At 45.1% G+C, this 22,299-nt stretch overlaps 1 protein-coding gene across 1 annotated transcript in view; it reads right to left on the minus strand.

Annotated features, from left to right (window-relative positions):
• Positions 1-7,175: 7,175 nt before the first annotated feature.
• The window catches only part of CLIC6 (chloride intracellular channel 6), an 86,369-nt gene continuing 71,245 nt past the window's right edge, over positions 7,176-22,299 (minus strand). The window contains exons 6-7 of the mRNA XM_082722909.1: positions 9,972-10,051; positions 7,176-7,450 (exon numbers count right to left, since the gene is read on the minus strand). Of these exons, the coding sequence (XP_082579035.1) occupies positions 7,396-7,450; positions 9,972-10,051 (135 nt within the window). The 3' untranslated portion in view covers positions 7,176-7,395. The remainder of the gene's footprint in view (positions 7,451-9,971; positions 10,052-22,299) is intronic.

Here is a 22,299-nt window from a genome sequence, read left to right on the forward strand (position 1 = left end):
CTGCTCCGGTCATGATTTCAGGGTCATGGTATCAAGTACCACATCGGGCTCCCTGCTCAGCAGGTAATCTACTTCTCCCTATCCCTCTGCCCCTCCTTCTTGATGTGCTCACTCGCTTGCTCTCTCTCGCTCTCAAATGAATAAATAAAATCTTAAAAAAATAAAATAAAACATGGAGGACATTAGGAGGAGGAAAGGAAAAGTGAATTGGGAGAAATCGGAGGGGGAGATGAACTGTGAGAGACTGTGGACTCTGAGAAACAAACAGGGTTTTGGAGAGGTGGATGGGGCGTTAGGTAAGCCTGGTGGTGGGTATTAAGGAGGGCATGTATTGAATGGAGCACTGGGTGTGGTGCATAAGCAATGAATCTTGGAACACTGAAAAAATAAAATAAAATTTAAAATATAAATAAATAAAAATAAAAGAGAAAACATGCTTCCACACATTTTTATTAATAAAATTTAAGATATAAAAATATTAACAACTGAGTACAATTTTTAGATACAGATCAAGTCATGAGAATGGAATTCTTTTGTGGGAGAATAATACTTCCTTTAATTGAGGTTCAGAGCTAGAGTCCTCTGTCATTGAGTCAATTAAGAATGTTCACCAGTCTTATTTCTATATGCCATGCAAAAACAGGTGTCTAGCCAGATTTGGTCCATGAACTGCAGTTAGCAAATCCCTGCCATCTGCCAAAATATCTTGCCAAGGTATTGAAAAAACTTCCCTACATATCTCTTGCCTCCACTCTTGTTCCCAGAAAGTCTGTCCTCCACGTGGTACTGGGCAGACTTGGTTAAGATTATAAATGGTCTCTATACCTCTCCTCAAAACCTTCCATTGCCCTCCCATTCTGATGGCCTGGAATTCTAGAGTCTGATTCAGACATAGAATCTTCTTAGAAAGCTGGCACAACAGGGAGGAAGTCAGCATCCCCCAGCAAGACACCCCACTTTCAGGAGGCTCATATAAAGACTTAGAGTGCTAGGCCTGAGGAGAGCAAGCAGAGAAGGGCTGGGAAGTGCACATCAAGTGTCTCAGGACCCCTGCATAAAGGTCTCAGGCCATCGGCAGGCAGCACTGGCTCCACCTGGCATTCAAGGACTGAGTGCAGAAATGGCAGTGGAAACCACTCTGGCAAGTCAAATATACCCGAGACATGGCATCTTTAGAACTAAGTTATGAGTCCAGTGACAGTGTGGTTTCTTGCTATCTGCACCGAGCCAGATCAGGAGATCAAGGTTCCGTTTTTGGCTTTGCTTCTAACAAGCTATATGACCTCAGCCAAGTCACCAGCTCTGGGGGCTTCTGTAACTTCATGAGTAAAAACAGGGAAGGGTTGTGGGGTGGGCACCTGGGTGGCTCAGTCAGTTGGGCATCTGCCTTTGGCTCAGGTCATGAAGGCATACTGAAGGCACACTGAAGAGTGGAGGTCCCCCTCATACAGCTCCAGGACTGGAAATCCAGGCATTGCCATTTTAATTTTATTTTTTTTTCACCCTCTAAAGCTGCATGAAAAGCCTTCAGGGAAATAAAGCCACATAGAGCAACCTGAAGAAGCTTATACTCAGTCCAGCCCCCTGGAAAAGGTGGAGGGTACAACTCTGCCCAGGCACACAACTGAGAATCTGAACATCAGGCCCTTTCCTTAGAAGACCAGCTGGAACAAGAGGCAAACATGAAGTTTATGGAACACGGAGAACTGCAAAACTCCAGCAGTAAAGGAAAACAGTATATAGAATTCAAGGGTTTTTTCTCTTGTTTCTTTAGTATTTTAGTTTAAAATTCTCATTTACTTTTTTTCTTTATTTTTTTCAACAAGCTTCTTATTTTATCAACTTTTTTGGTCTCTTTTAAAATTTTCTTTTGACATTTATATTTTATAGATATATTCTTCATTTTTTTGCTTCCTTTCACTGTATTCAATTTTGTTTTTGTATATACATAAGTTTCTCTTTCTTTACAATTTTGGGATTAAATGTTAAAAAAAAAAAAAAAACAGATCAAAATACAGCCAGTATCAAGGGTATCATCCTGTTCTGTCTACCTCTTTGATCATATTCCCTCTTTTTTCTTTTTATTTATTTTTTCTTTTTTTGTTTCTGATATCTTCTGATTTGCCTAGTGGATATTTTGCTGGGGTCATAGTTGACAGTTTTATTTTATTTTATTTTATTTTTTTGTTCTCTCATTCTTCTATTCCTCTCTGAACAAAATAACCAGAAGGAAAAATTTCCAGAAAAAAAAAGGAGCAGGAAGCAGTAAGCACTGCCAAAGACATAATAAATATGGACATTGTTAAAACGTTGGGGCTAGAATTCAGAACAATGGTTACAAAGATACTAGTGGGACTTCAAGAATGCATAAAAGACACTAGAGAATCTCTTTCTTGAGAAATAAAAGAACTAAGATTTAGTCAGTTTAAAATCAGAAAGGGCATTGCTGAGATGCAGTCAACAATGGAAGCTCTTACTGCTGGGATGAATAAGGCAGAAGACAGAATAAGTGATATAGAAGATATAATTATGGAGAATAAAGAAACTGAGCAAAAGAGAGATAAACAACTACTGGACCATGCAGGGAGGATTCAAGAGATCAGTGATAACCATAAAACAAAACAATATTAGAATTATTGGGGTTCCAGAGGAAGAAGAATCAGGGGGCAGAAGGTATATTTGAGCAAATGATAGCTGAGAACTTCCCTAATTTCCCTAAGGAAATAGGCATTCAAATACAGGAGGCACAGAGAAATCTCCCCTCAAAATCAATAAAAATAGATCAACACCCTGACATACAATAATGAATCTTGTAAGTTTCAGAGACAAAGAGAAAATCTTGAAAGCAGCTTGAGTCAAGGGCTCCTTAACCTACAAGGGTGGGAACATTAGACTGGCAACAGACCTATCCACAGAGAACTGGCAGGCCAGAACAGACTGGCATGATATATGCAGGGTACCAAAGGAGAAAGCATGCATTCAAGAGTACTTTATCCAGCAAGGCTGTCATTCAGAATGGAAGGAGAGATAGAGAGCTTCCAGAACAATCAGAAACAAAAAGAATTTGTGATTAGTAACCCAGCCCTGCAAGAAATGAAGAAAAAGGGATCCTGTAAGTGAAGACAGAGTCCAAAAGTAACATAGACCTGAATGGAACAGAGACAATACATAGAAACAGTGATTTTACAGATAACTCAATGGCACTAAATTAATATCTTTCAATAGTTACTCTGCATGTAAATGAGCTAAATGCTCCAATCAAAAGACACAGTGTGGGGCACCTGGGTGGCTCAGTGGCTTAAAGCCTCTGCCTTGGGCTCCGGTCATAATCCCGGGGTCCCAGGATCGATACCTGCATTGGGCTTTCTGCTCAGCAGAGAGCCTGCTTCCCCTGCCCACCCCCACCCCCCGCCTGCCTCTCTGTCTACTTGTGATCTCTGTCTGTGAATACATAAATAAAATATTTTTTAAAAAGAAACAGGTTTACTCCTAGAGATGTATAAACTAGCAAAACTGAAATGAGAAGAAATAAAAGAACCTGAACAGACCAGTAACCAGCAAGGAAATTGAAGTAGTTAAAAAAAAAAAAAAATCTCCCAACAAACAAGAGTCCAGAGCCAGATGGCTTCCTAGGGGAATTCTATCAAACATTTAAAGAACTAATATCTATTCTTCTGAAGCTGTTTCAAAAAAAGAAAGAAAGAAAGAAAGAAAGAAAGAAAGGAAGGAAAGAGAAGGGGAACTTCCAAACCCCTTCTATGAGGCTAGCTCTACATTTATCCCAAAACCAAAGACCCCACCAAAAAGGAGAATTACAGACCAATATCCTTGATGAACATGGATACTAAAATTCTCACCAAGTTACCAGCCAATGGGATCCAACAGTACATTAAAAGGATTATTGACCACAACCAACTGGGATTTATTCCTGGACTGCAACGATGGTTCAACATTTGTAAATAAATCAACATGATACACTACATTAGTTTAAAAAAAAAAAAAGGAAAAGAATGATATGATCCTCTCAATTAATGCAGAAAAACCATTTGACAAAATATATCATCCTTTTTTGATTAAAATTCTCCACAGTGTAGGAATAGAGACATACTTCAATATCATAAAAACCATGTACAAAAAGCCCACAGCGAATATCATTCTCATTGGGAGAAACTGAAAGCTTTTCCCAAAGGTCAGGAACACAACAGGGATGCCCACTCTCACCACTGCTGTTCAACATAGTACTAGAAGTCCTAGCCTCAGCAATCAGACAACAAAAAGAAATAAAATGCATTCAAATTGGCAAAAGAAGAACTCAAACTCTCACTCTTCACAGAAGACATGACACTTTATATGGAAAACCCAAAAGACTCCACCCCAAAATTGCTAGAACCCATAGAGAAATTCAGCAACAAGGCAGGTTATAAAATCTATGCACAGAAATCAGTTGCATTTCTATACACTAATAATGAGACAGAAGAAAGAAAAACTAAGGACTCAATCCATTTACAGTTGCACCAAAAACTATAAGATACTTACTTAGATATAAACCTAAGAAAAGAGGTAAAGGATCTGTTGTCTAAAAACTATGGAACATTTATGAAAGAAATTGAGGAAGACATAAAGAAGTGGAAAAACATTCCATGCTAATGGGTTGGAAGCATAAATACTGTTAAAATGTCTGTGCTACCAAGAGCAATCTACACATCCAATGCAATCCCTATCAAAATACCATCAACATTTTTCACAGAGATGGAACAAATAATCCAAGAATTTGTATGGAACCAGAAAAGACTGCAAATAGCCAAGGGAATGTTGGAAAAGAAAACCAAAGTTGGTGCCATCATAATGCCAGACTTTAAGCTCTATTACAAAGCTGTAATCACCAAGACAGTATGGTACAAAAAACAGACACATAGATGAACTGAACAAAACAGAGAAGCCAGAAATGGACCCTCAAATTATGGTCAACTGATCTTCAACGAAGTGGGAAAGAATATCCAATGGAAAAAGGACAGTCTCTTCAGTAAATGGTGTTAGGAAAATTGGACGGCCACATGCAGAAGAATGAAACTTTTCTTATACCATACACAAAGATAAACTCAAAATGGATGAAAGACCTAAATGTGAGACTGGAATCCATCCAAATCCTAGAGAAGAACACAGGCAGCAATCTCTTCAAACCCTGTTGCAGCAACTTCTTGCTAGACAGGTCTCCAAAGACAAGGGAAACAAAAGCAAAGATGAACTATTGGGACCTCTTCAAGATAAAAAGCTTCTGCACAGCAGAGGACACAGTCAAGAAAACTAAAAGGCAACCTACAGACTGGGAGAAGATATTTGCAAATGGCATATCAGATAAAGGGCTAGTATCTAAGATTTATAAAGAACTTATCAATCTCAACAACCCCCCCCAAAAAAAATCCAGTCAATAAATGGGCAGAATACATGAACAGATATTTCTCTAACAAAGACATACAAATGGCCAAAAGACACATGAAAAAATGCTCCACATCACTTGGCACCAGAGAAATACAAATCAAAGCCACAATGAGATACCACCTCACACCAGCAAGAATGGTTAAAATGAACAAATCAGGGAACAACAGATGTTGGTGAGAATGCAGCCAAAAGGGAACTCTTACACTGTTGGTAGGAATGCAAGCTGGTACAACCACTCTGGAAAACAGTATAAAGTTTCCTCAAGAAGTTAAAAATAAAGCTACCCTATGGCCAAGCAATTGCCCTACTAGGTATTTACCCCAAAGATACAAAAGTAGTGATCTGAAGGGGCTCCTACACCCCAATGTTCATAACAGCAATGTCCACAATATCCAAATTATGGAAAGAGCTGAAACGTCCATCGACAGATGAATGGATAAAGAAGATGAGGTGTATATATATATACAGTAGAATATTAGCCATCAGAAAGGATGAATACCTACCATTTTCTTTGACATGGATGGAACTGGAGGGTATTATGCTGAGCAAAATAAGTCAAGTGGAGAAAGATAGCTATCGTGGTTTCACTCATATTGGAGTATAAAGCACAGAGATTCATAGGGGAAGGAAAAGAAAAATGAATGGGAAGTCATCAGAGAGTGAGAAGAACCGTGAGAGACTCTTAATTATGGGTAACAAAAAGGGTTGCTGGAGGGGAGGTTGGTAGAGGGATTGGGTAGTTGAGTGATGGGAATTAAGGAGAGCACATGATGTGATGAGCACTGGGTATTATATGCAACTGATGAATTATTGAACTCTATATCTGAAAATAATGAAGTGCTCTATGGTGGCCAAATGAATTTATATTAAAATTTTAAAAGTAACAAATATATTTTACCTTATTTTATTTTATTAAATACATTTAGACACACTGTCCCCAGGTTTTAAATGTCTATGTGATAAAGAAAGGTGGTGCCTATAAATTCTATATTTCATGCAATCTAATGATAAACATATTTATAAACAATTGCTAAACCCAGAATTTGGAGACTCATGAAAGAATTTTATGTTTCTTGAGTTTAAGAGAGCACTACTGAACAACTAGATTTAGACTATTAGAAAAACCCTAAACAATTACAAAGCACTCTACAGTCTGCTGTATTGTGTCATTACGCCCACAACAAACCACAGATTATTATTCCAGTTTTAGAAAGGCTGATACTTTTCCAACATCATAGAACTAAAAAATCTCCTATCCAGGATTTGACCCTAAGCTTCCAAAGTTCAGACTCAAGTGTTTTTTCCATCAGGGAAGGAATTATTTTGAAAATTTTTTCAAGAAGAATTAGTTGGACAAGTGTTCCTTATTGCAAATTCCAAATTAATAGAACCCAAATTAATGACGTTATAGTTATATCAGTGACTGGTCCACAGGAGATTATAGTTCTTTAAAAGTTTCCTGTCCCTACATATTTTTTACTGAGAAAACTTTCCAACTTTCCACTTGCCCAGGGTTGTGAAATTCCTACTTATTTATACAAGGAAAAGGGAATTTTATAGCTAGATTTCTTTTGACAATTATAGTAAAAGGAAGAGCAGCCCTGGGACTGGATTACTTTCCCTTTATCGCCTGAGGGCAGAGAACATGATGTAGGGTAACGACACAATTCCACATCCACACCTGTTTGTTTATTCAACAGACATCTGAGGTTTCAAAGCATCGTTCTTTGACAGGAGACTTTCATCATCTTGTCTCCCACAACCATACAAAGCAGAGAAGCCAGGAGACTGGTGGGAGTCCTGCAACCAAGGAGGATTCAGAGACAAACACAAGATGAGGTTGACCCACCTGGCAGTTGTCAGTCGCCCCTAAGAGCTTCTCAGGGACTTCTACCTCTGTCGACAGGCATTCATCAACACCCAATCCATGTGTAGAGTATTGAGAACTAAAGACGGTCATGGTCTGATGCTCACACAGATGAGGCAATCATTGGAAATGTTTCCGAGGCATCTAGGTTTTATCGCAAACAATATAGCGGCCTTAATTAATACTTGGTATGCCACATGAAACCTGAACCTGCATCCTTTTGTCACGTAGGCTTCCAGTCACCCCCATACCATTCACTACCATGGATAGAGTCTCTGCCTTTATCCATGCAACCTACTTTGATGTTCCACATAGGATTCTGGGATCCTTACAACCTTCTAAAGCGTCAGTTCTCAACCTGGGCTCCATACCAGAATAACTTGGGGAGTTCGCAAAATTTTGATACCTGGTGACATTCTCTAAGATTTCAGTTTACATGGTCTGGGTTGGCCATCAAGATTTCTAGAAGTTTATGGGTTGTGCTTAGAGGTGGCCAGGGTCAGAAACCTCGATCCTAAACTTCTCTGAGCTAAAGATTTGTAATTCTGGAGGTTCCAGCTCTACACAACAGAGAAGATTAAGGCTCTCATTGATGTGGAGAGGCAACAAGTAAGGTAAATGACGGAGTCTCTCTATTTTCAGTTCTCTAGACAATGTCTGACTTTCCAGAGCTCTCCACAGTTTAAACTACCCCTCAAGCGTCCTGTGTGATATGGTTTTGAGGTGACCCATGTACACAAACATATACCCAACTATTCAAAAAATAATTTAAAAATTTTCAACCAATTTAATGAACAGCTATTTTAAAAGCATAATTGTTGGCTTGTTGGCCTGTAGACAACTATTAGGAATTTATTTTTTTGACACATGCATGTAATTCAGAGGCTTTCTGAGAGTGAGGTACTCATTGACCATGTACTGAAGAGCTTTAAGCCTTTTGAGTAGATTTTCAAGGATTTATGTCTGTATTTGTTTTCTGTGGCTGCTATAACAAATTATCACAGACTAAGTGGCTGAAAACAACACAGGTAGGGGTGCCTGGGTGGCTCAGTTGGTTAAGCATCTGCCATTGGCTCAGGTCATGATCTCAGGTCCTGGGATCAAGCCCCAGGTCTGGGTTCAGCAGGGAGCCTGCTTCTCCTTCTCCCTCTGCTGCTCCCCTTGCTTGTGTGCTCACTCTCTCTCTCTCTCTCTCTGTTAAATAAAGAAATAACATTAAAAAAACACAGATTTATTCTGGTTGAAGACTGACATGGACCTAACTAAACTAAAATTCAGGTATCAGCAGGGCTATATTCCTTTCCAGCTTACAGAGGCCAGGCACATCTCATGGCTCTACCCTCCTTTCCCTCCTCAAAAACCTAGCACAGGCAGGCTGAGTCTTCCTCATGATGGAATCTCGCTGGTTCTGACTCTTCTGCTTTCTCACTTGAGGACCTCTGTGATTATACCAGAAACATTGTGTAATCCTGGCTACCAGGATTAACTTTATCTTAAGGTCAGCTGATTGGCAACTGTGGTTCCATCTACAACCTTAATCCTCCTTTGATGTGTAGTATGACATAGTCACATGGTCCAAAGTTTCGGACCTGGACATCTTTAAGGACCCATTATACCCCCCCAATGCCCTAATGAATTGATGATAACCTATTCTGAGGGCATAAATGGTGCTTTGAAATCTATCTCAGCTGAGGAGGGAAATACAAGAACTTAGGACCAAATGGGGACCCATGTGTCATCTAAATAAATTAGGAGCAGGGACAGCCCACCTGACATCTGTCCCATGGTCATTCCTTACCAGCTCTCCTTGGGTCAGTAAACAGATATTTACTCTACTAGGTCAGCGTAGCTCCTTGTCCCACAGAAACACCTACCTGAGCCTTCTCCTTGGTCTACTTTAGTTTAGAGCTAAATATTTATTTACAGGTTTTTCTTTTGCTGTAAAATTTATATGCAAGGAAATGTAGAGTCCTTAAGTGTATGTTTGCAAATCTTCAGTGTGTGTGCATGCAACCCTGTAACCTAAACTCTTATCGAGTTAAAGTCAATCCTTCAGCAACTGGGTGGCTCAGTTAGCTGAGTGTCTACTCTTGGTTTTGGCTCAGGTCATGATCTCAGGGTCGTGATCTCTGGGTCCTGGGATCGAACCCCCTGCTTGGCTCATGCTTAGCACAGAGTCCACTTGACATCCATTCCCCTCCTTCTTTCCCTCCCCCTCCACTCCTCCCTACATGAATATTCTCTCTCTCTCTCTCTCTCTCTCTCTCAAATAAATAAATAAAACTTTAAAAGAAAAACAAAAGAAATAGTCAATCCTTCCCTCTGGAGCATTTCTCTTATTTATTTCAAATTAATATTTCTGTTGGATATCATCTAGTATGAAGCTTAAAATTTATTTGACACTTTAGAAATGTATGGAATAAAATTGAGTACATATGCCAGATGCAGTGACCTAGGGCTCTTTGTTCACTGAATGAGAGGTTGATCAAATTGGGTCTTTGCTATTTTGTTGTTGTTCTTAAGGTACATACCCATACCATAAAATTTATCATCTTAACCATTGCTAAGTGTGCAGGCCAGAGGTGTTAAATGCACCCACAATGCTGGGAAAGCCTCTCCCTAATCCTTTCGTGCTGTAAGATTGCAATTCTCTCCTCCGCCTTACCTTCCCATCCAGGACGGGCATCCCAACTCCGCATTTCCTTTCCATGTCCTCCCCCAAGTTAGCTTCTCTGCTCTTTTCCCCTGAAAAACAGTTTCTGGTCAGATGAGTAGAACTATATATATTTTTTTCTTTCTCTTTACTTTTTGTTTTCCCTACCTTTTTCTCTCCTGATTTTCCTGTCCTCGCTTTGTTTCTCCCCCTTTCACTTTCCTCCTGTTTACACCTCTGTCCCCCCCCCCCACCCCCTGTCTTCCTTTCTTCCTTTTTGTTGCTTGGGTCTCCTCCATCAGCTTCCTTCTCCACCCCTGTCATTCCTTGTTTTTTGTCGCCTCCCCACTGCCTTCATCAGCTCTCACTTTTTTCTCTCTGGCCTGTCAAGTACCCCTCAAAATCTTCCAAACAACAGACAGGGACCCACTCCCTCTGGGACAAACTCAGATGAGGACACAGATGAAATCACTGGGTTCCCGGAGCCGGCAGGGATATCCCCAATGGGTAGTCATGGAGGGAGCTTGCCTGGTACAAGGCAGTATGCTCAGCTCTGCAGTAAATGGCAGGAGGCTGGAGACACAGTGCTTGTGCTCCAAGGCTTGGCATCGAGTTTGGGAAGATAAGATATGCCCACACGGAAAGGTGGTGAGACCGTACAGTACAAGAGGTGTTCAACCACAGGACCAGCAGTGTTCCAAATCTGTTGGTAGGTAGTGGTTTGGAACTTAGATACAATATAATGTGTTTTCTGTAAAAACGATATTCTGAGAAGAGGGTAGGTTGCTTGGCTAGCTCATAAAAGCCAGTGTAACCAGAAAGCATGTAAGCATGGCACTCCAAACACCTTTTCAGGTGCACCTGCCTACCTAACCTTGAAACCTTAGCAGGAAAATGGCTTCTGGTTTAAACTTGCTACCAAAACATTCCCATTTCCTCACCACCACCATAGGCAGCCTGAGGACAGAGACTTGGAGAGAGGAGAAGTCGGGTACTCAAGGCATAAGTAACTTGCTGAAGTGCCAAGTGTCTTTTCCTGGCCAAGCATCTCCCTAATGGTTGGAACTGGGAAACCAACCTGGACACGGTGTAAATTAAGAGTTATAAGAACAGAGCGCACCGTCTTGATCTAAACGTCAGATGGGTGGGCAAGAAACAAGAGAGGGGGTCCTGGTCAGGGTGCTTCAGAGAGGAGGCAGGGATTGAACAGGGCCCACAGGACAAGGAGGATGAGGTAGAGAAAGGCCAAAGAGGGACAGGCAGGAATGAGCATGGAACCTTAGGAACTGCTGATAGTAGGGCACTTCGTGGGATAGTGGGGCTGATAGTGGGGCACTTGGGGGAAATAAAACCAAGAGCTCCTACACGGAGTCTGGAAGAAAGGCTGAAGGATGGTGGGCGCAAGTGGTAGGGACAGGGGGCCTGGGGGTGGCAGGTTGGCAAGAACCTTGAGAACAAGGCTAAGGACTTCAACTTCCCCTCTGATCCCATGTGGCTATAACATCAATCTTAATGACATGGAACCCAATGAGAGGGCACGGAATAGGATGCAATGACAAGGATTAGCACATGTCCGAGAGGGCTCCATGCAAGAAAAGCAAACATTACTTCATGAATCCTGACTTGTGGGTTTTTTTTGTGGGGGGGGGTACATTATCCACGTATGCATACAAGCATGTACATATGCACACGCTTACACATACAGTGGGTCGTATGCTACAACACATTTCTCTACTGTGGGTCTTGAGTCATGACGGTTGATATGGTGGTTTTCAGTTGAATCTAGGAGAGATTTGAGGGATTGGTTTCAGGAAACAGGATCCAGCAGGGAGTGACAGGCAGAATAGTTGAGGGGTCAGTGGGGAAGCCTCAGATCTGGGTGAAACTAGCAGGAATGGGATGAGAGGCCACCAGCCCCCTAGAGAAAGAGGAGCCGAGCGCCAGGTCTGCAGAATGGGAGACAAGAGCTCTGTAACTGCTATGGATTCGGTGAAGTGCATGGGCTGAATGGGTCCCCACCTGCCAGCGTCAGGTGCCAGGTACCACCCCCAGCACATGTGTGTGTTTTGCTGAAAGATTTTATTTTTCCCAAACTCCCACTGTACTGTGTTCCATCATCTTAATTTCTCTTTTTTCGGATGTTTGAACTTTTGGTTCAAAAATGCTTCAATTTTAAATCCATACGTCAATAATTAATGTTGTGGGACACCTGGGTGCCTCAGTGGGTTAAGCCTCTGCGTTAGGCTCAGGTCATGATCCCAGGGTCCTGGGATCGAGCCCCACGTCAAGCTCCCTGCTTAGCAAGCAGTCTGTTTCTCCTTCTCCCTCGCTTGCTCGTGCTCTCTCTCTCAAATAAATAAATAAATAAAAGTCTCTTTAAAAAATAATTAACATTGTGACTTTCTACTACCTTACACAGGTAAATATGACACCCACAGAGTGCCTACTACATGTGGAAGATACCTGAGCCCTTAGAAGCCATTTTTAATCTGAGTTTTAAAGAATGGCAAAGAATAAATGCAAACCCAAACTAAGCCTGGATAAACAATGCCACATCTGCCACCTGTTCAAGCATCTTTATTCATTCAAGGGAGGCAGAAAGAAAACACAGATTACTTTTTTAAAAATACATGGTAACTTACTGACAACCACCTAGGGATCTGGTTCTTATGTTTAATAGCTCAAAATTCAGATCCATAGACCTATTTCTTGTTATCATCATGTCTTTTTGCTAACTGTTGTCTTAAAATTAAAGACACACATGTGCTCAAATCCATGCTCTCTCTTTGTAAGACGCTCCTGGCAGAAGGAGCTGATCATAGTTTATTAAGTTTATGTAGTGAAAACACTTGCAAGAATCTGCACCAGATGTGGACCAAGACGTGTCACAGGGGATGAGAAGATGGAGCGCTTCCCGCTTCCCACTTAACACAAAGAAATGGGCCGCCTTCCCTTCAGCAGGTAAGCTATCCCTGGGAAGTAAATCCAGTGAAGATGAGTGGTGACCCCCTAAAATTTATGACTGAGCCCTAACACCCCCCACCTATTGAGTGTGACCTTATTTGGGCACAGACAGCCTTCTGGAGTGGTGGAAACATTCTAGACCTTGACCAGCATGGTGGTCACATAGACAGCCCTATACATACAAGTTCATTGAGTTACACTCTTAAGATCTGTGTGTTTTATATGTCATACCCTATATAAGTATTTTAAATACCTTATATGTTAAAAAGTATTTTAAAAAACAACAGAAAAAGTTGAGACAGCAATGAGATGTCACTGTAAAATAGGTAAACATTTTATAAATGCATAATGCTCGGCATTGGAGTCTTATTTGGTGTGGTGGGGAGGACGCTTGGGACATTTCAGAAGGGTATTTGATCCTGCTTACCCAAAAACTTTACAAGGGTCCACCTTTAACCTAATATTTTCCCTTGTAAAATTTGTCCTAAAGAAACAGTCACACAGATGTACACAAATACTTAGGCAAGGATGTTCATCACTTCATTGCTTATGACAGCAAAAAAACAATTTGGAGTACCAAACTGCCCAGCAGTGGAGGACTAAGTAAATATATTTTGCCCCATGTGTCAGATGGAAGATATTAAGAGCCCTGGGACTCCTGGGTGGCTCAGTTGGTTAAGCAGCTGCCTTCGGCTCAGGTCATGATCCCAGCGTCCTGGGATCGAGTCCCACATCGGGCTCCTTGCTCGTCAGGGAGCCTGCTTCTCCCTCTGCCTCTGCCTGCCATTCTGTCTGCCTGTGCTCGCTCTCTCTCTCTCTCTGATAAATAAATAAAATCTTTAAAAAAAAAAAAAGAAAGAAATCTTAAGAGCCCATTAAAAATGAGAGAGTATTTAATGGAATAGGAAATTCAGCAAATGGAGAGAAAGATCACAAAACAATGTGCTCATTATAATCATATTTTTGTTAGAAGTAGATACATAGGAGCACCGGGGTGGCTCAGTCATTAGGTATCTGTCTTTGGCTCAGGTCATGATCCCAGGGTCCTGGGATCCAGGGTCCTGAGCATCGGGCTCCCTCTTCGGTGGGAAGCCTGCTTCTCCCTCTCCCATTTCCCCTGCTTGTGTTCCCTCTCTCGCTTTCTCTCTCTCTGTGTCAAATAAAAAAATAAAATCTTAAAAAAAAAGTAGATGTAGATATTATGTATAGTATCTATCTGTATATCTGTCTGTCTATATCTATCTGATGGATATGACCCAAATATGAAGATTGTTCTCTCCGAATGGCGAGATTGCAGACAATGTTAATTTTATTCTTGGTACTTATCCCTACTTTTAAAATCCTATTAACAGAAAACCTAGTAACCCTTAAAGAAAGTATACTGTTCTGGTAGGAAATAGGTAATTAGCTGAAGAAATCCCCAAGAGTAGTATTTTTTCCTGCTGCATTTAGCATTCATAGGAGACAAACAGTGGCCCCCTGGCAGGGCTATGGGAGGGCTGGACAGATGATGTATGAAACTATACGACACAAAATGGCCAGCCAGACAACTTGGAGAAGCTGCTGGTTCTCTAACATCACACACACACACACACACACACACACACACACACACACACACAAGCACGGGCTTGTGTTCTGACCCCCTGGCCACATCCCATTGACCTACTCAGATCCGGGCTCCTGAGTGGTTCAAGGTTGGACCTGCAAGACCCAAACAGCAGTCGTTGAAGCCAGGCTACCTGAAGGGCAGCTGTCCTGGGGGCAGCTCAGCGAGGAGGGGCCCACTTAGCATGACATACCGCACCCCGCCCCCGGAGCCTGTAAATCTCCCAAATCTTTCCAGTATATTCCCAGCTTCAATTACATTTTGATTCAACCGATAAGCTGGAATCTCTCTCTGTGGTTTGTAACCCAAAGGACCTCACCAAAGACACAGCTGTTTGGATGAACGGAAGCCCCTTTCCCCTTCGTCTCATTTCTTCACCTGCACATCCACACTCCAGGCCAGCGGGTGCGGAAGGCAGGCCACCGGCAGACCGCGGTGCTCCGGGCTTTTTGGACTTCCGGAGGGTGTGAGCCAAGGACTTGCACTGGAGATCATCATAATCCAGCTCAGAGAGTTGCACAGGCTCTCAAAACAAACAAAACTACTTCCCGGCCATGTGAGGCCCTGGGCTCCAAGTGAGGGGAGGGAAGGAAAAGTGTGCCCGACACAGGACAGTGAAGTTCACCCTGGACTGGGGGGCTTCGGGTGTCCCGCCCCAGCCTTTAATGCCGCATCTAGACTTTTCAGTTTCTTTTTTTTTTTTTTTAAAGATTTTATTTATTTATTTGACAGACAGAGATCAGAAGTAGGCAGAGAGGAGGCAGAGAGGAGGAAGCAGTCTCCCTGCCTAGCAGAAAGCCCGATGTGGGGCTCGATCCCAGGACCCCAAGATCATGACCTGAGCCGAAGGCAGAGGATTAAACCAATGAGCCAGCCAGGCGCCCCCAGTTTCTTAAATGATGTCTCTTGCCCTTCTGTTCAGACGCAAAGGAAAACAAGTTACTGTCTACAAGGACTACTTCACTAAGAGCAGCAGAGTGTGTCTAACACCCCGCTTTATAGGGATTAATTTTAAATTCTATCAAGACAAGGCTAATATCTTAGGCCACAGTTGGGGAAAGCTTGCCTTTAGGATTTTGCCTGCTAAGGACTTCGGCACTCCCATATAATGGGAAGGAGAAAGGGGAGGCCGGGAGGGAGGGACGCAGGAGCTTTTAGGGAAGATCTTCTCTCCAGGTCCACTTCCAGCCCTGCAGTCCCTCCTCCTCCTCCTATCAGCTTCTTCACAAGAACCTTCTAGCAGGTCCTGTGAGGTAATATGGATGTGAAAGTCCTTTGTTAACTAGAGCATTAATGCCACATTCCAAGGCTTCCATTATTCTGGGTGACTTTGGTCCATTGGTGCAAGACATCTCCGTATCTTACCTTCCGTTCCTCCATCCCCGTGGATGAAGCTACAGGCATTGCTCACCCTGAGCTGACCTGGCCCTGGGAGGTGCTGCTCGGTGATGAGATGGGTATCCTCTACCCTGGGGAAGGGCCACAAAGCCATCAGCGCACCCACCTCAGGCTATCTCAGCCAAGCAGAGACCATAATGGGCCAGCACCCCCTGCAGATTCTCAGCCACTATCCGGGGCCTGTGACTAGATCAGGGTGAGAGGGACACAGATGAGTCCCTTTGCTGGGATTCCATAGGCAACATGGTGTGGCTTGAGAGCAAGGAAGTATTGGCAATTAGGTTCACCTAAGACACACTTCCTTGACCCACAGGGGTGGGCTGGCTGGTCCATGTCACCTGAGAAAGTCACCACAGTGGACCTATGACTTGGAGAGACACTCAGAAGAGCCCCAGGAAAGAGCTCTCCCAGCCTGGAAACAACAGAACTTACCACTCACACACACTTTTCATCTTCAAAGCCCAGAACCTCAATTAAGTAATTAATAGGTCTGGTCATGTTCGCAGCTCTCTAAAAATGAGACTGGGGAAGTTCAGGCTTTCACTGCAGGAGAAGTGCTTTCCTATCAACCCCAAAGAAACTCCTGAGGAGGCAAGCACTAATCCAATAACCATTCCCCCTCTGCAGGCAAGTGCCCAAGGGCTCCGCCACCCCAGGGACAGCCCCAGAAAAGCAGCCGGCGTTGTGCTTTGCTGCCCCCTTGAGGAAGTTCTGACCATGGCAAGCCGGTGGGGCGCACAAACAATGCATCCAGTAATGGGAAGAAAACAGCCGGTTTTGTCTGAAAAGGAGCGTCTGGCATGCCCAAGACTTCTTAAAGAGAGGAAAATATTAACCCGGGGCATAATAAATCTTCCCTCCTTTTAGTCAAAACCTAGACGGACTGTGTTGATATTCCATGGGCTAATACCTTCCGAATGAAATGAGAGGTTTCTTGAATTAATGGATGAAAACTCCCCTTCGCACATCAGAGGACTAAAGGAAGGTAATTGCCCTCAATATTTATTTTCGATTTGGAAAGTCCAAAGCAAGAAAGCTTTGAAGAAGTCAAGATCTGATTATAATTCTAGGCTTGGTGCCAATGGGATAAATCGTCTGGCAACTTTTTGTAGAGTTATCGACGCTGTTTGCATCCGACGCCAGCGGCCCAGCATGGTACAAAGCCTCATAAAGGACTCTGAAGAGGGTGTCGTTCCTACATCCCCAACAAAATGCAGAGTGCCAGGTTTCAGGACTGCTTCCCACCTGTCATAACCCAGTCACCCTGGGAGGCTGCGGCACCTCAGTCTACACCAGAAGACCAGCAAGCTGGATACACCCAGGAGGACCCCTCCGTTTCTGCACACCTTAATGGTGGTCTGGCCCCTATGTCCTCATGGACTCTAGTGACTCTTGCCCTAGACAAAATTTTTTAAACAAATGAAGAAAAAAACCACTCCTTTCTTTCTCTCTTTCCCTCTCTCTCTCACACATACACACAAGCATTCAGTGTGTGCCCCAAGTGAAGCTCTCCCCATTCAAGCTTTGGTTTCACATAATTTTCGATCTGGCCTGGGCTGGCGTCCTGAGAACTGGCCTGCTGTGGTTCCTGGGTGGGGGCGGGGGCCGGCATGGAGAGATGGGTCGCAGTCAGCATGCTGGAGGAGAACAGGAGAGCTGCCAAGGACGGGCACAGCTCACTGAGTCCCAGCCAGGGAAGGAGACGTCGTGGTTGGGGTCCACAGGACGCGTGGCTGGACAGGGCCCCGCCTCTGCCTCCCCTCAAAGCTCAGGTGCGGAAGGTGTCAGAGGGGTAGAGAACAGGCTACAGCCAGGGAAAGCACAGAGAGGATCACAGACGAGCAGCCCAGGCCTGCTGCGGAAACAGCAGTTCCAAGAGCCTAGCAGTGGAGTGACAGCCGTTGGAGCTGAGTGTCACCCCGACTGTGATGGGCTCAGGAGCTCCAGGTCAGAAGGAGGCGGCTCCCAGTACAGGCCGGTGACCTCGTCCAAGAGCAGCCCTTTCCAGCTGACGCCTGGAGTGACCCGAAGGCTCTCCCGGAAAGTCCAGTCTTAAGACGACGCAGCTGCCTGTCATGGAGAGGCTGCCCAGAACCGCAGGGGGGAAAAAATCCAATAACCAAATCCCGGTGACCCCACCCTGTCTGCAGTTACTCAGCGCTCGCTGGCCAGCGCCCAGGGAGCAGACCTAGTCAAGCTGAAGTCTATCCAAATTTAATTTTCAATTGAAAATGGAAACAAGTCAAGCCAAGACAAACCCGGGACCTGACTTAGCGGCAGCAACCGCCATGGCCGACATGATCATCTGGGGGCCAAAGATCGGCCTCTGCCGCCCCGGGGCTGTCGCCTACAACGGCACCCCGACGCCGCTGAAACATCCTTCACACAGAAACTCATGTACTGCATAACCATCCTGTGACGTCATCACTGTTAAGGGCCTCCTATTGTAGGTGGGGAAGCAGAAGCGCTTGGCTGACCAGCCTCAGCCCTGGCGGTGGCGGGGAGGCAGGCCTAAACCCACAAGTCGAGCTCCAGACCAGCCTCCCCGGGTAGGGCTCCCTGCTCCGGCCCCTCCCCCTCCCTAGCTGCAGACCCCAGCGTGGTCAGGTGGGGATTTGGCACCAGAGGGGGCTCCAGCTTCCCGTGTCCCCCTCAGATACTGTTTGGTGGCAACCGACGTGCTCCTGGGAATGAGGCCTCATGTCCAATGTCCAGTGTTCTGAAGACATGAGGTGATATCCTGAGGGAGAGGCTTGGACCACCACTGTCCATGCCAGCTCCCCCAACAGGGGCCCCATGAAGCCCCGCACCACAGGGGGTTCCCGGGGGCAGGTCAGCACACAGCATGGGCACTTGGAGACCCCTCAGCCACAGAATCTTCTCTGGACATTCATTTCCTCCCCTAGGAGACGGTCATCATAAGGCAGATTGCCTGTATTGGGTATAATTTTGAAAGACAGATTTAGAAAAAAAATATATAACATCAAACAATATCTATCTCCTGTGGAAGTTCACAGCCTTTGATGTCTAGAGTCTCCATCTACCTGTTATCTATCTACGCAACATTGCCTGTCATGTACGTGCCTACCCATATGCACACGCCTCAGACATTCAGGCTGCTGTGTGGAATTTTGATTACACATCCTCAATACATCTGGGTTAGAGTCCAAGTTCTGAAAACCATCAGTCAGAGGACCTTAGATAAATTACGTAACACCCCCATGCCTCCTTTTTGAGGGTTTTTAAATCTGTACAATGGGAAGTGTCAGAGTGCTTATCTAATTGGATGGTTCTAAGAACTAAATGAGGAAATCTGGGTAAAAGGTTAGTCTGACTATCTGGAGCTTTGGGAGCTCTTGAGAAATGAAAGGGAAGTTACTCCGGGCTGGGTCAGGGCCCTGACTTCACTGGGCCCAAAAAAGAGAGAGCAAAGTGATCCTGAAAGCCTTCAGAGCGGTGCTTTTGGGAAGAACCCGGGCTCGAACCAGCTGACCTGAGCTCATTTGTACAGTTTTCCTGGAGATAAGGCCTGGAGAAAAGTTGGCTTTGGCTTCCAGACAGGAGGAATTCAAAGGGGCCAACACCACAGAGGTCAACAGGAAACTGTGTACAACAGCTAAGGCCCATAAATGGGGCACGCGGAGGACACCAAGGCTCTCCAGAGAAACAGTCATGAAAATGACTTCAAGGCCGATCAGCTGTGTGTGTGTGTGTGTGTGTGTGTGTGTGTGTGTGTGTGTGTGTGTGGTGTATGACCTGAAGCATATTCTGAGGAGGAATCTTACTAGTCCCCTGATAACTATGAGGAGCCTCTCCATGTGACTCACAGTCCCAGCCCCTGCAGGACAATGAGGTCCCAGTTTGGAGCACATCTGGAAAAAACACGCAGCCGTCATAGACCTCCTTGAGGACTTGGACACCTTGGGATCCTCTGGGTCCCCCTGCCCGGGAGCCCTGGGCACTGAGCACTCAGGGACAGACAGGGCACCATGTTGGTGGCCCTGAGTTGGGGTTGCTCTTCAGGCTGGCTCCGGGTTTGCAGGGAAAGACTGCAGTTTGGGGAATGTGTCACTTGTAGGGTGTAGCATAGCCCAGCTGCCGTGGAGGGTAGGAAGGGTCCCCATGGTGTTTGCTGAACCACCTCACAGAGGTTGTCCAGGTCAGAGCCAGCAAGAACCGAGCAATGTCACACAGACCATCCCCCAGGAAGTCCCCAGGAAGCCCCGCCTGGCTACGTACCAGCCATGAACCTTCTGACAAGTTCCCTCGCTTCCCATCTGTGAAGTGGGGACAAGGTTACAAATCTTGGCCTCAGAAGAGTCAGATGAGGGACAAATGAGACAATGCATAAAACGCCTGACACACAGTTGATGTTTCCCACTCTCCGCCATCCATTTCTCCTCAGCTCTTCCTTCTTTGAAGGAGCACGAGGGTCAGGAACCCGGGAGGAAGAGGCCTCACAGTGTCCCATGACCCCCATGAGGGAAGGGGGCGAGACCATGTAGGTTCCCTCTCCGACTCTGTAGAATCCTTTGTGGCCTCCTGCAAGCTTCTGGGAGTGACTGGCTGGGCCTCCCTCGGCTGGCAGCTTCAACTCAGCAGTCTCTGCTTGTCGTCACATAGCCTAATCCCCAGTGTCTCTGTGTCATCACACAGCCGTCGCGACAGTGGGTGTCTCTTCTCTTCTTATGAGGACAATAGTCCTATTGCATGAAAGGACCCAGTCTCCTCTAGCATGACCTCTGCTTCATGAACACCATCTGCCAAGAGGCTCGTTCTCAAGTCCTGGGGGTTAGGACTTCAACATATCTTCTCGAGGGACACAATTCAACCCATAACACCTACCAAGAAAAACGAATTCTTGGTTCTTATCCGCAGAAACTGTGTCTTCAACAAGACCCCATCACACCCCAAAAGCAGTTCTGATAAATTCTGAGAAGCCCACAGGCGACCCCGAAGAAGCCTCACTTGGCAGGTGGAGCCGCCCAGGGGACAAGGGTCACATTTCTCCATCTCCCCCGCCCAGAGCAGCCCCAGAGGAGACACCTTCTGGGTATTTGCAGCAAAAGGAATCTTGTAACAACTCTGCAAACTGACCCAGTCCAAGGAAACTTAAACAAGACAAAAGATACTACCCATTAGGCCAGCTGTATGCAAAGCTGATGCTAGGGCTTGCATTTTGTCCCCCCTCCAAAAAAAAAACATGTTGACATCCTAAACCCCAGTACCGCCAGTGTGACCCAGTTTGGAAGTAGGCTTGCTGCTGATGTCATTAGTGAATTTGAGGTAATGCTGGAGTAGGGAGGGCCCCTCATCCGATATGACAGACATCCTTATAAAAAGAATGTCACGTGAGACATTCACATGATGAGACAGAGACACAGGGAGCCCACGTGGAGACAGAGGCAGAGATTGGAGTGTCGCTGCCCCCAGCTAAGAAACGCCAAGGATTACTGGCCATCAGCAGAAGTTAGGACAAAGGCCTGGGACAGATCCTCTCCAGACTGATTCTTCCCCAGAAGCAATCAGCCCTGCTGACACCTTGATTTAGGACCTCTGCCTTCCAGAACTGTGAGACAATACATTTCTGTTGTTTTAAGACACCCAGTTTGTCGTCCTCTGTTACTGCAATCCTAGCAAACTAAGAGAGCCAGTGACTGATTTGTCACAGACACCCAGACCTGGAGGGATGCCCAGGGACTCCCAGGTCACACACTTGGACGTGGGGCCCTCGGGGAAATCCCAAGGGTGGGGTGTGCATGCTGCCTGTGCTCCGCGTGCAAGGAGTAGAGAGCCAGAGCCCTCATGTGTTCCTTTTGTAAGCCTCAGGGATGCAGTGGGTGACAGGACGACCATGGGGATGAACCCGGTGAAGGCTGTTCTCTCTGGGGAACAAGCCAGCAGGGCAAGCTCTGTGAGCTTTTCCTGGAGCTCCGTCCTATATCCAGCAGAGCCATGGCTCAGAGCTGGGCAAGAACCACACAGCCTAGGTTCAAATTCTGACCATGCCACCTCCTAGCTGTGCCACTGGGAGAAGTTCCTTTCTGATTTCTTCCTCAGTAAGCCAAGAATTCACAGGGTACCACTTCCATGGGTATGAAGGGGACCAGGTGGGAACAGGCAGGGACTGGCTTAAAATGACACTGGGCACACAAAAGTGTCCACAATACACCTACTGCATGGCTGTGCCAAGGGCTCTTTCAGGGCTGGGACTGTCTTTATGTGGACCCACAGGGAGGCTCTGGGACCTCCTTTCCAAGAGTGGAACCCTAGAATCTACCCTCACTCTTTGTTCCTTTCCCTCTCAAGTTGCCCTAACAATAGCCCATCTTTGTAAAAATAACGTCTGAGAAACTGTTAATGAATCAC

This window comes from Mustela nivalis, assembly GCF_964662115.1.
Source record: "Mustela nivalis genome assembly, chromosome: 1".
Taxonomy (NCBI): domain Eukaryota; kingdom Metazoa; phylum Chordata; class Mammalia; order Carnivora; family Mustelidae; genus Mustela; species Mustela nivalis.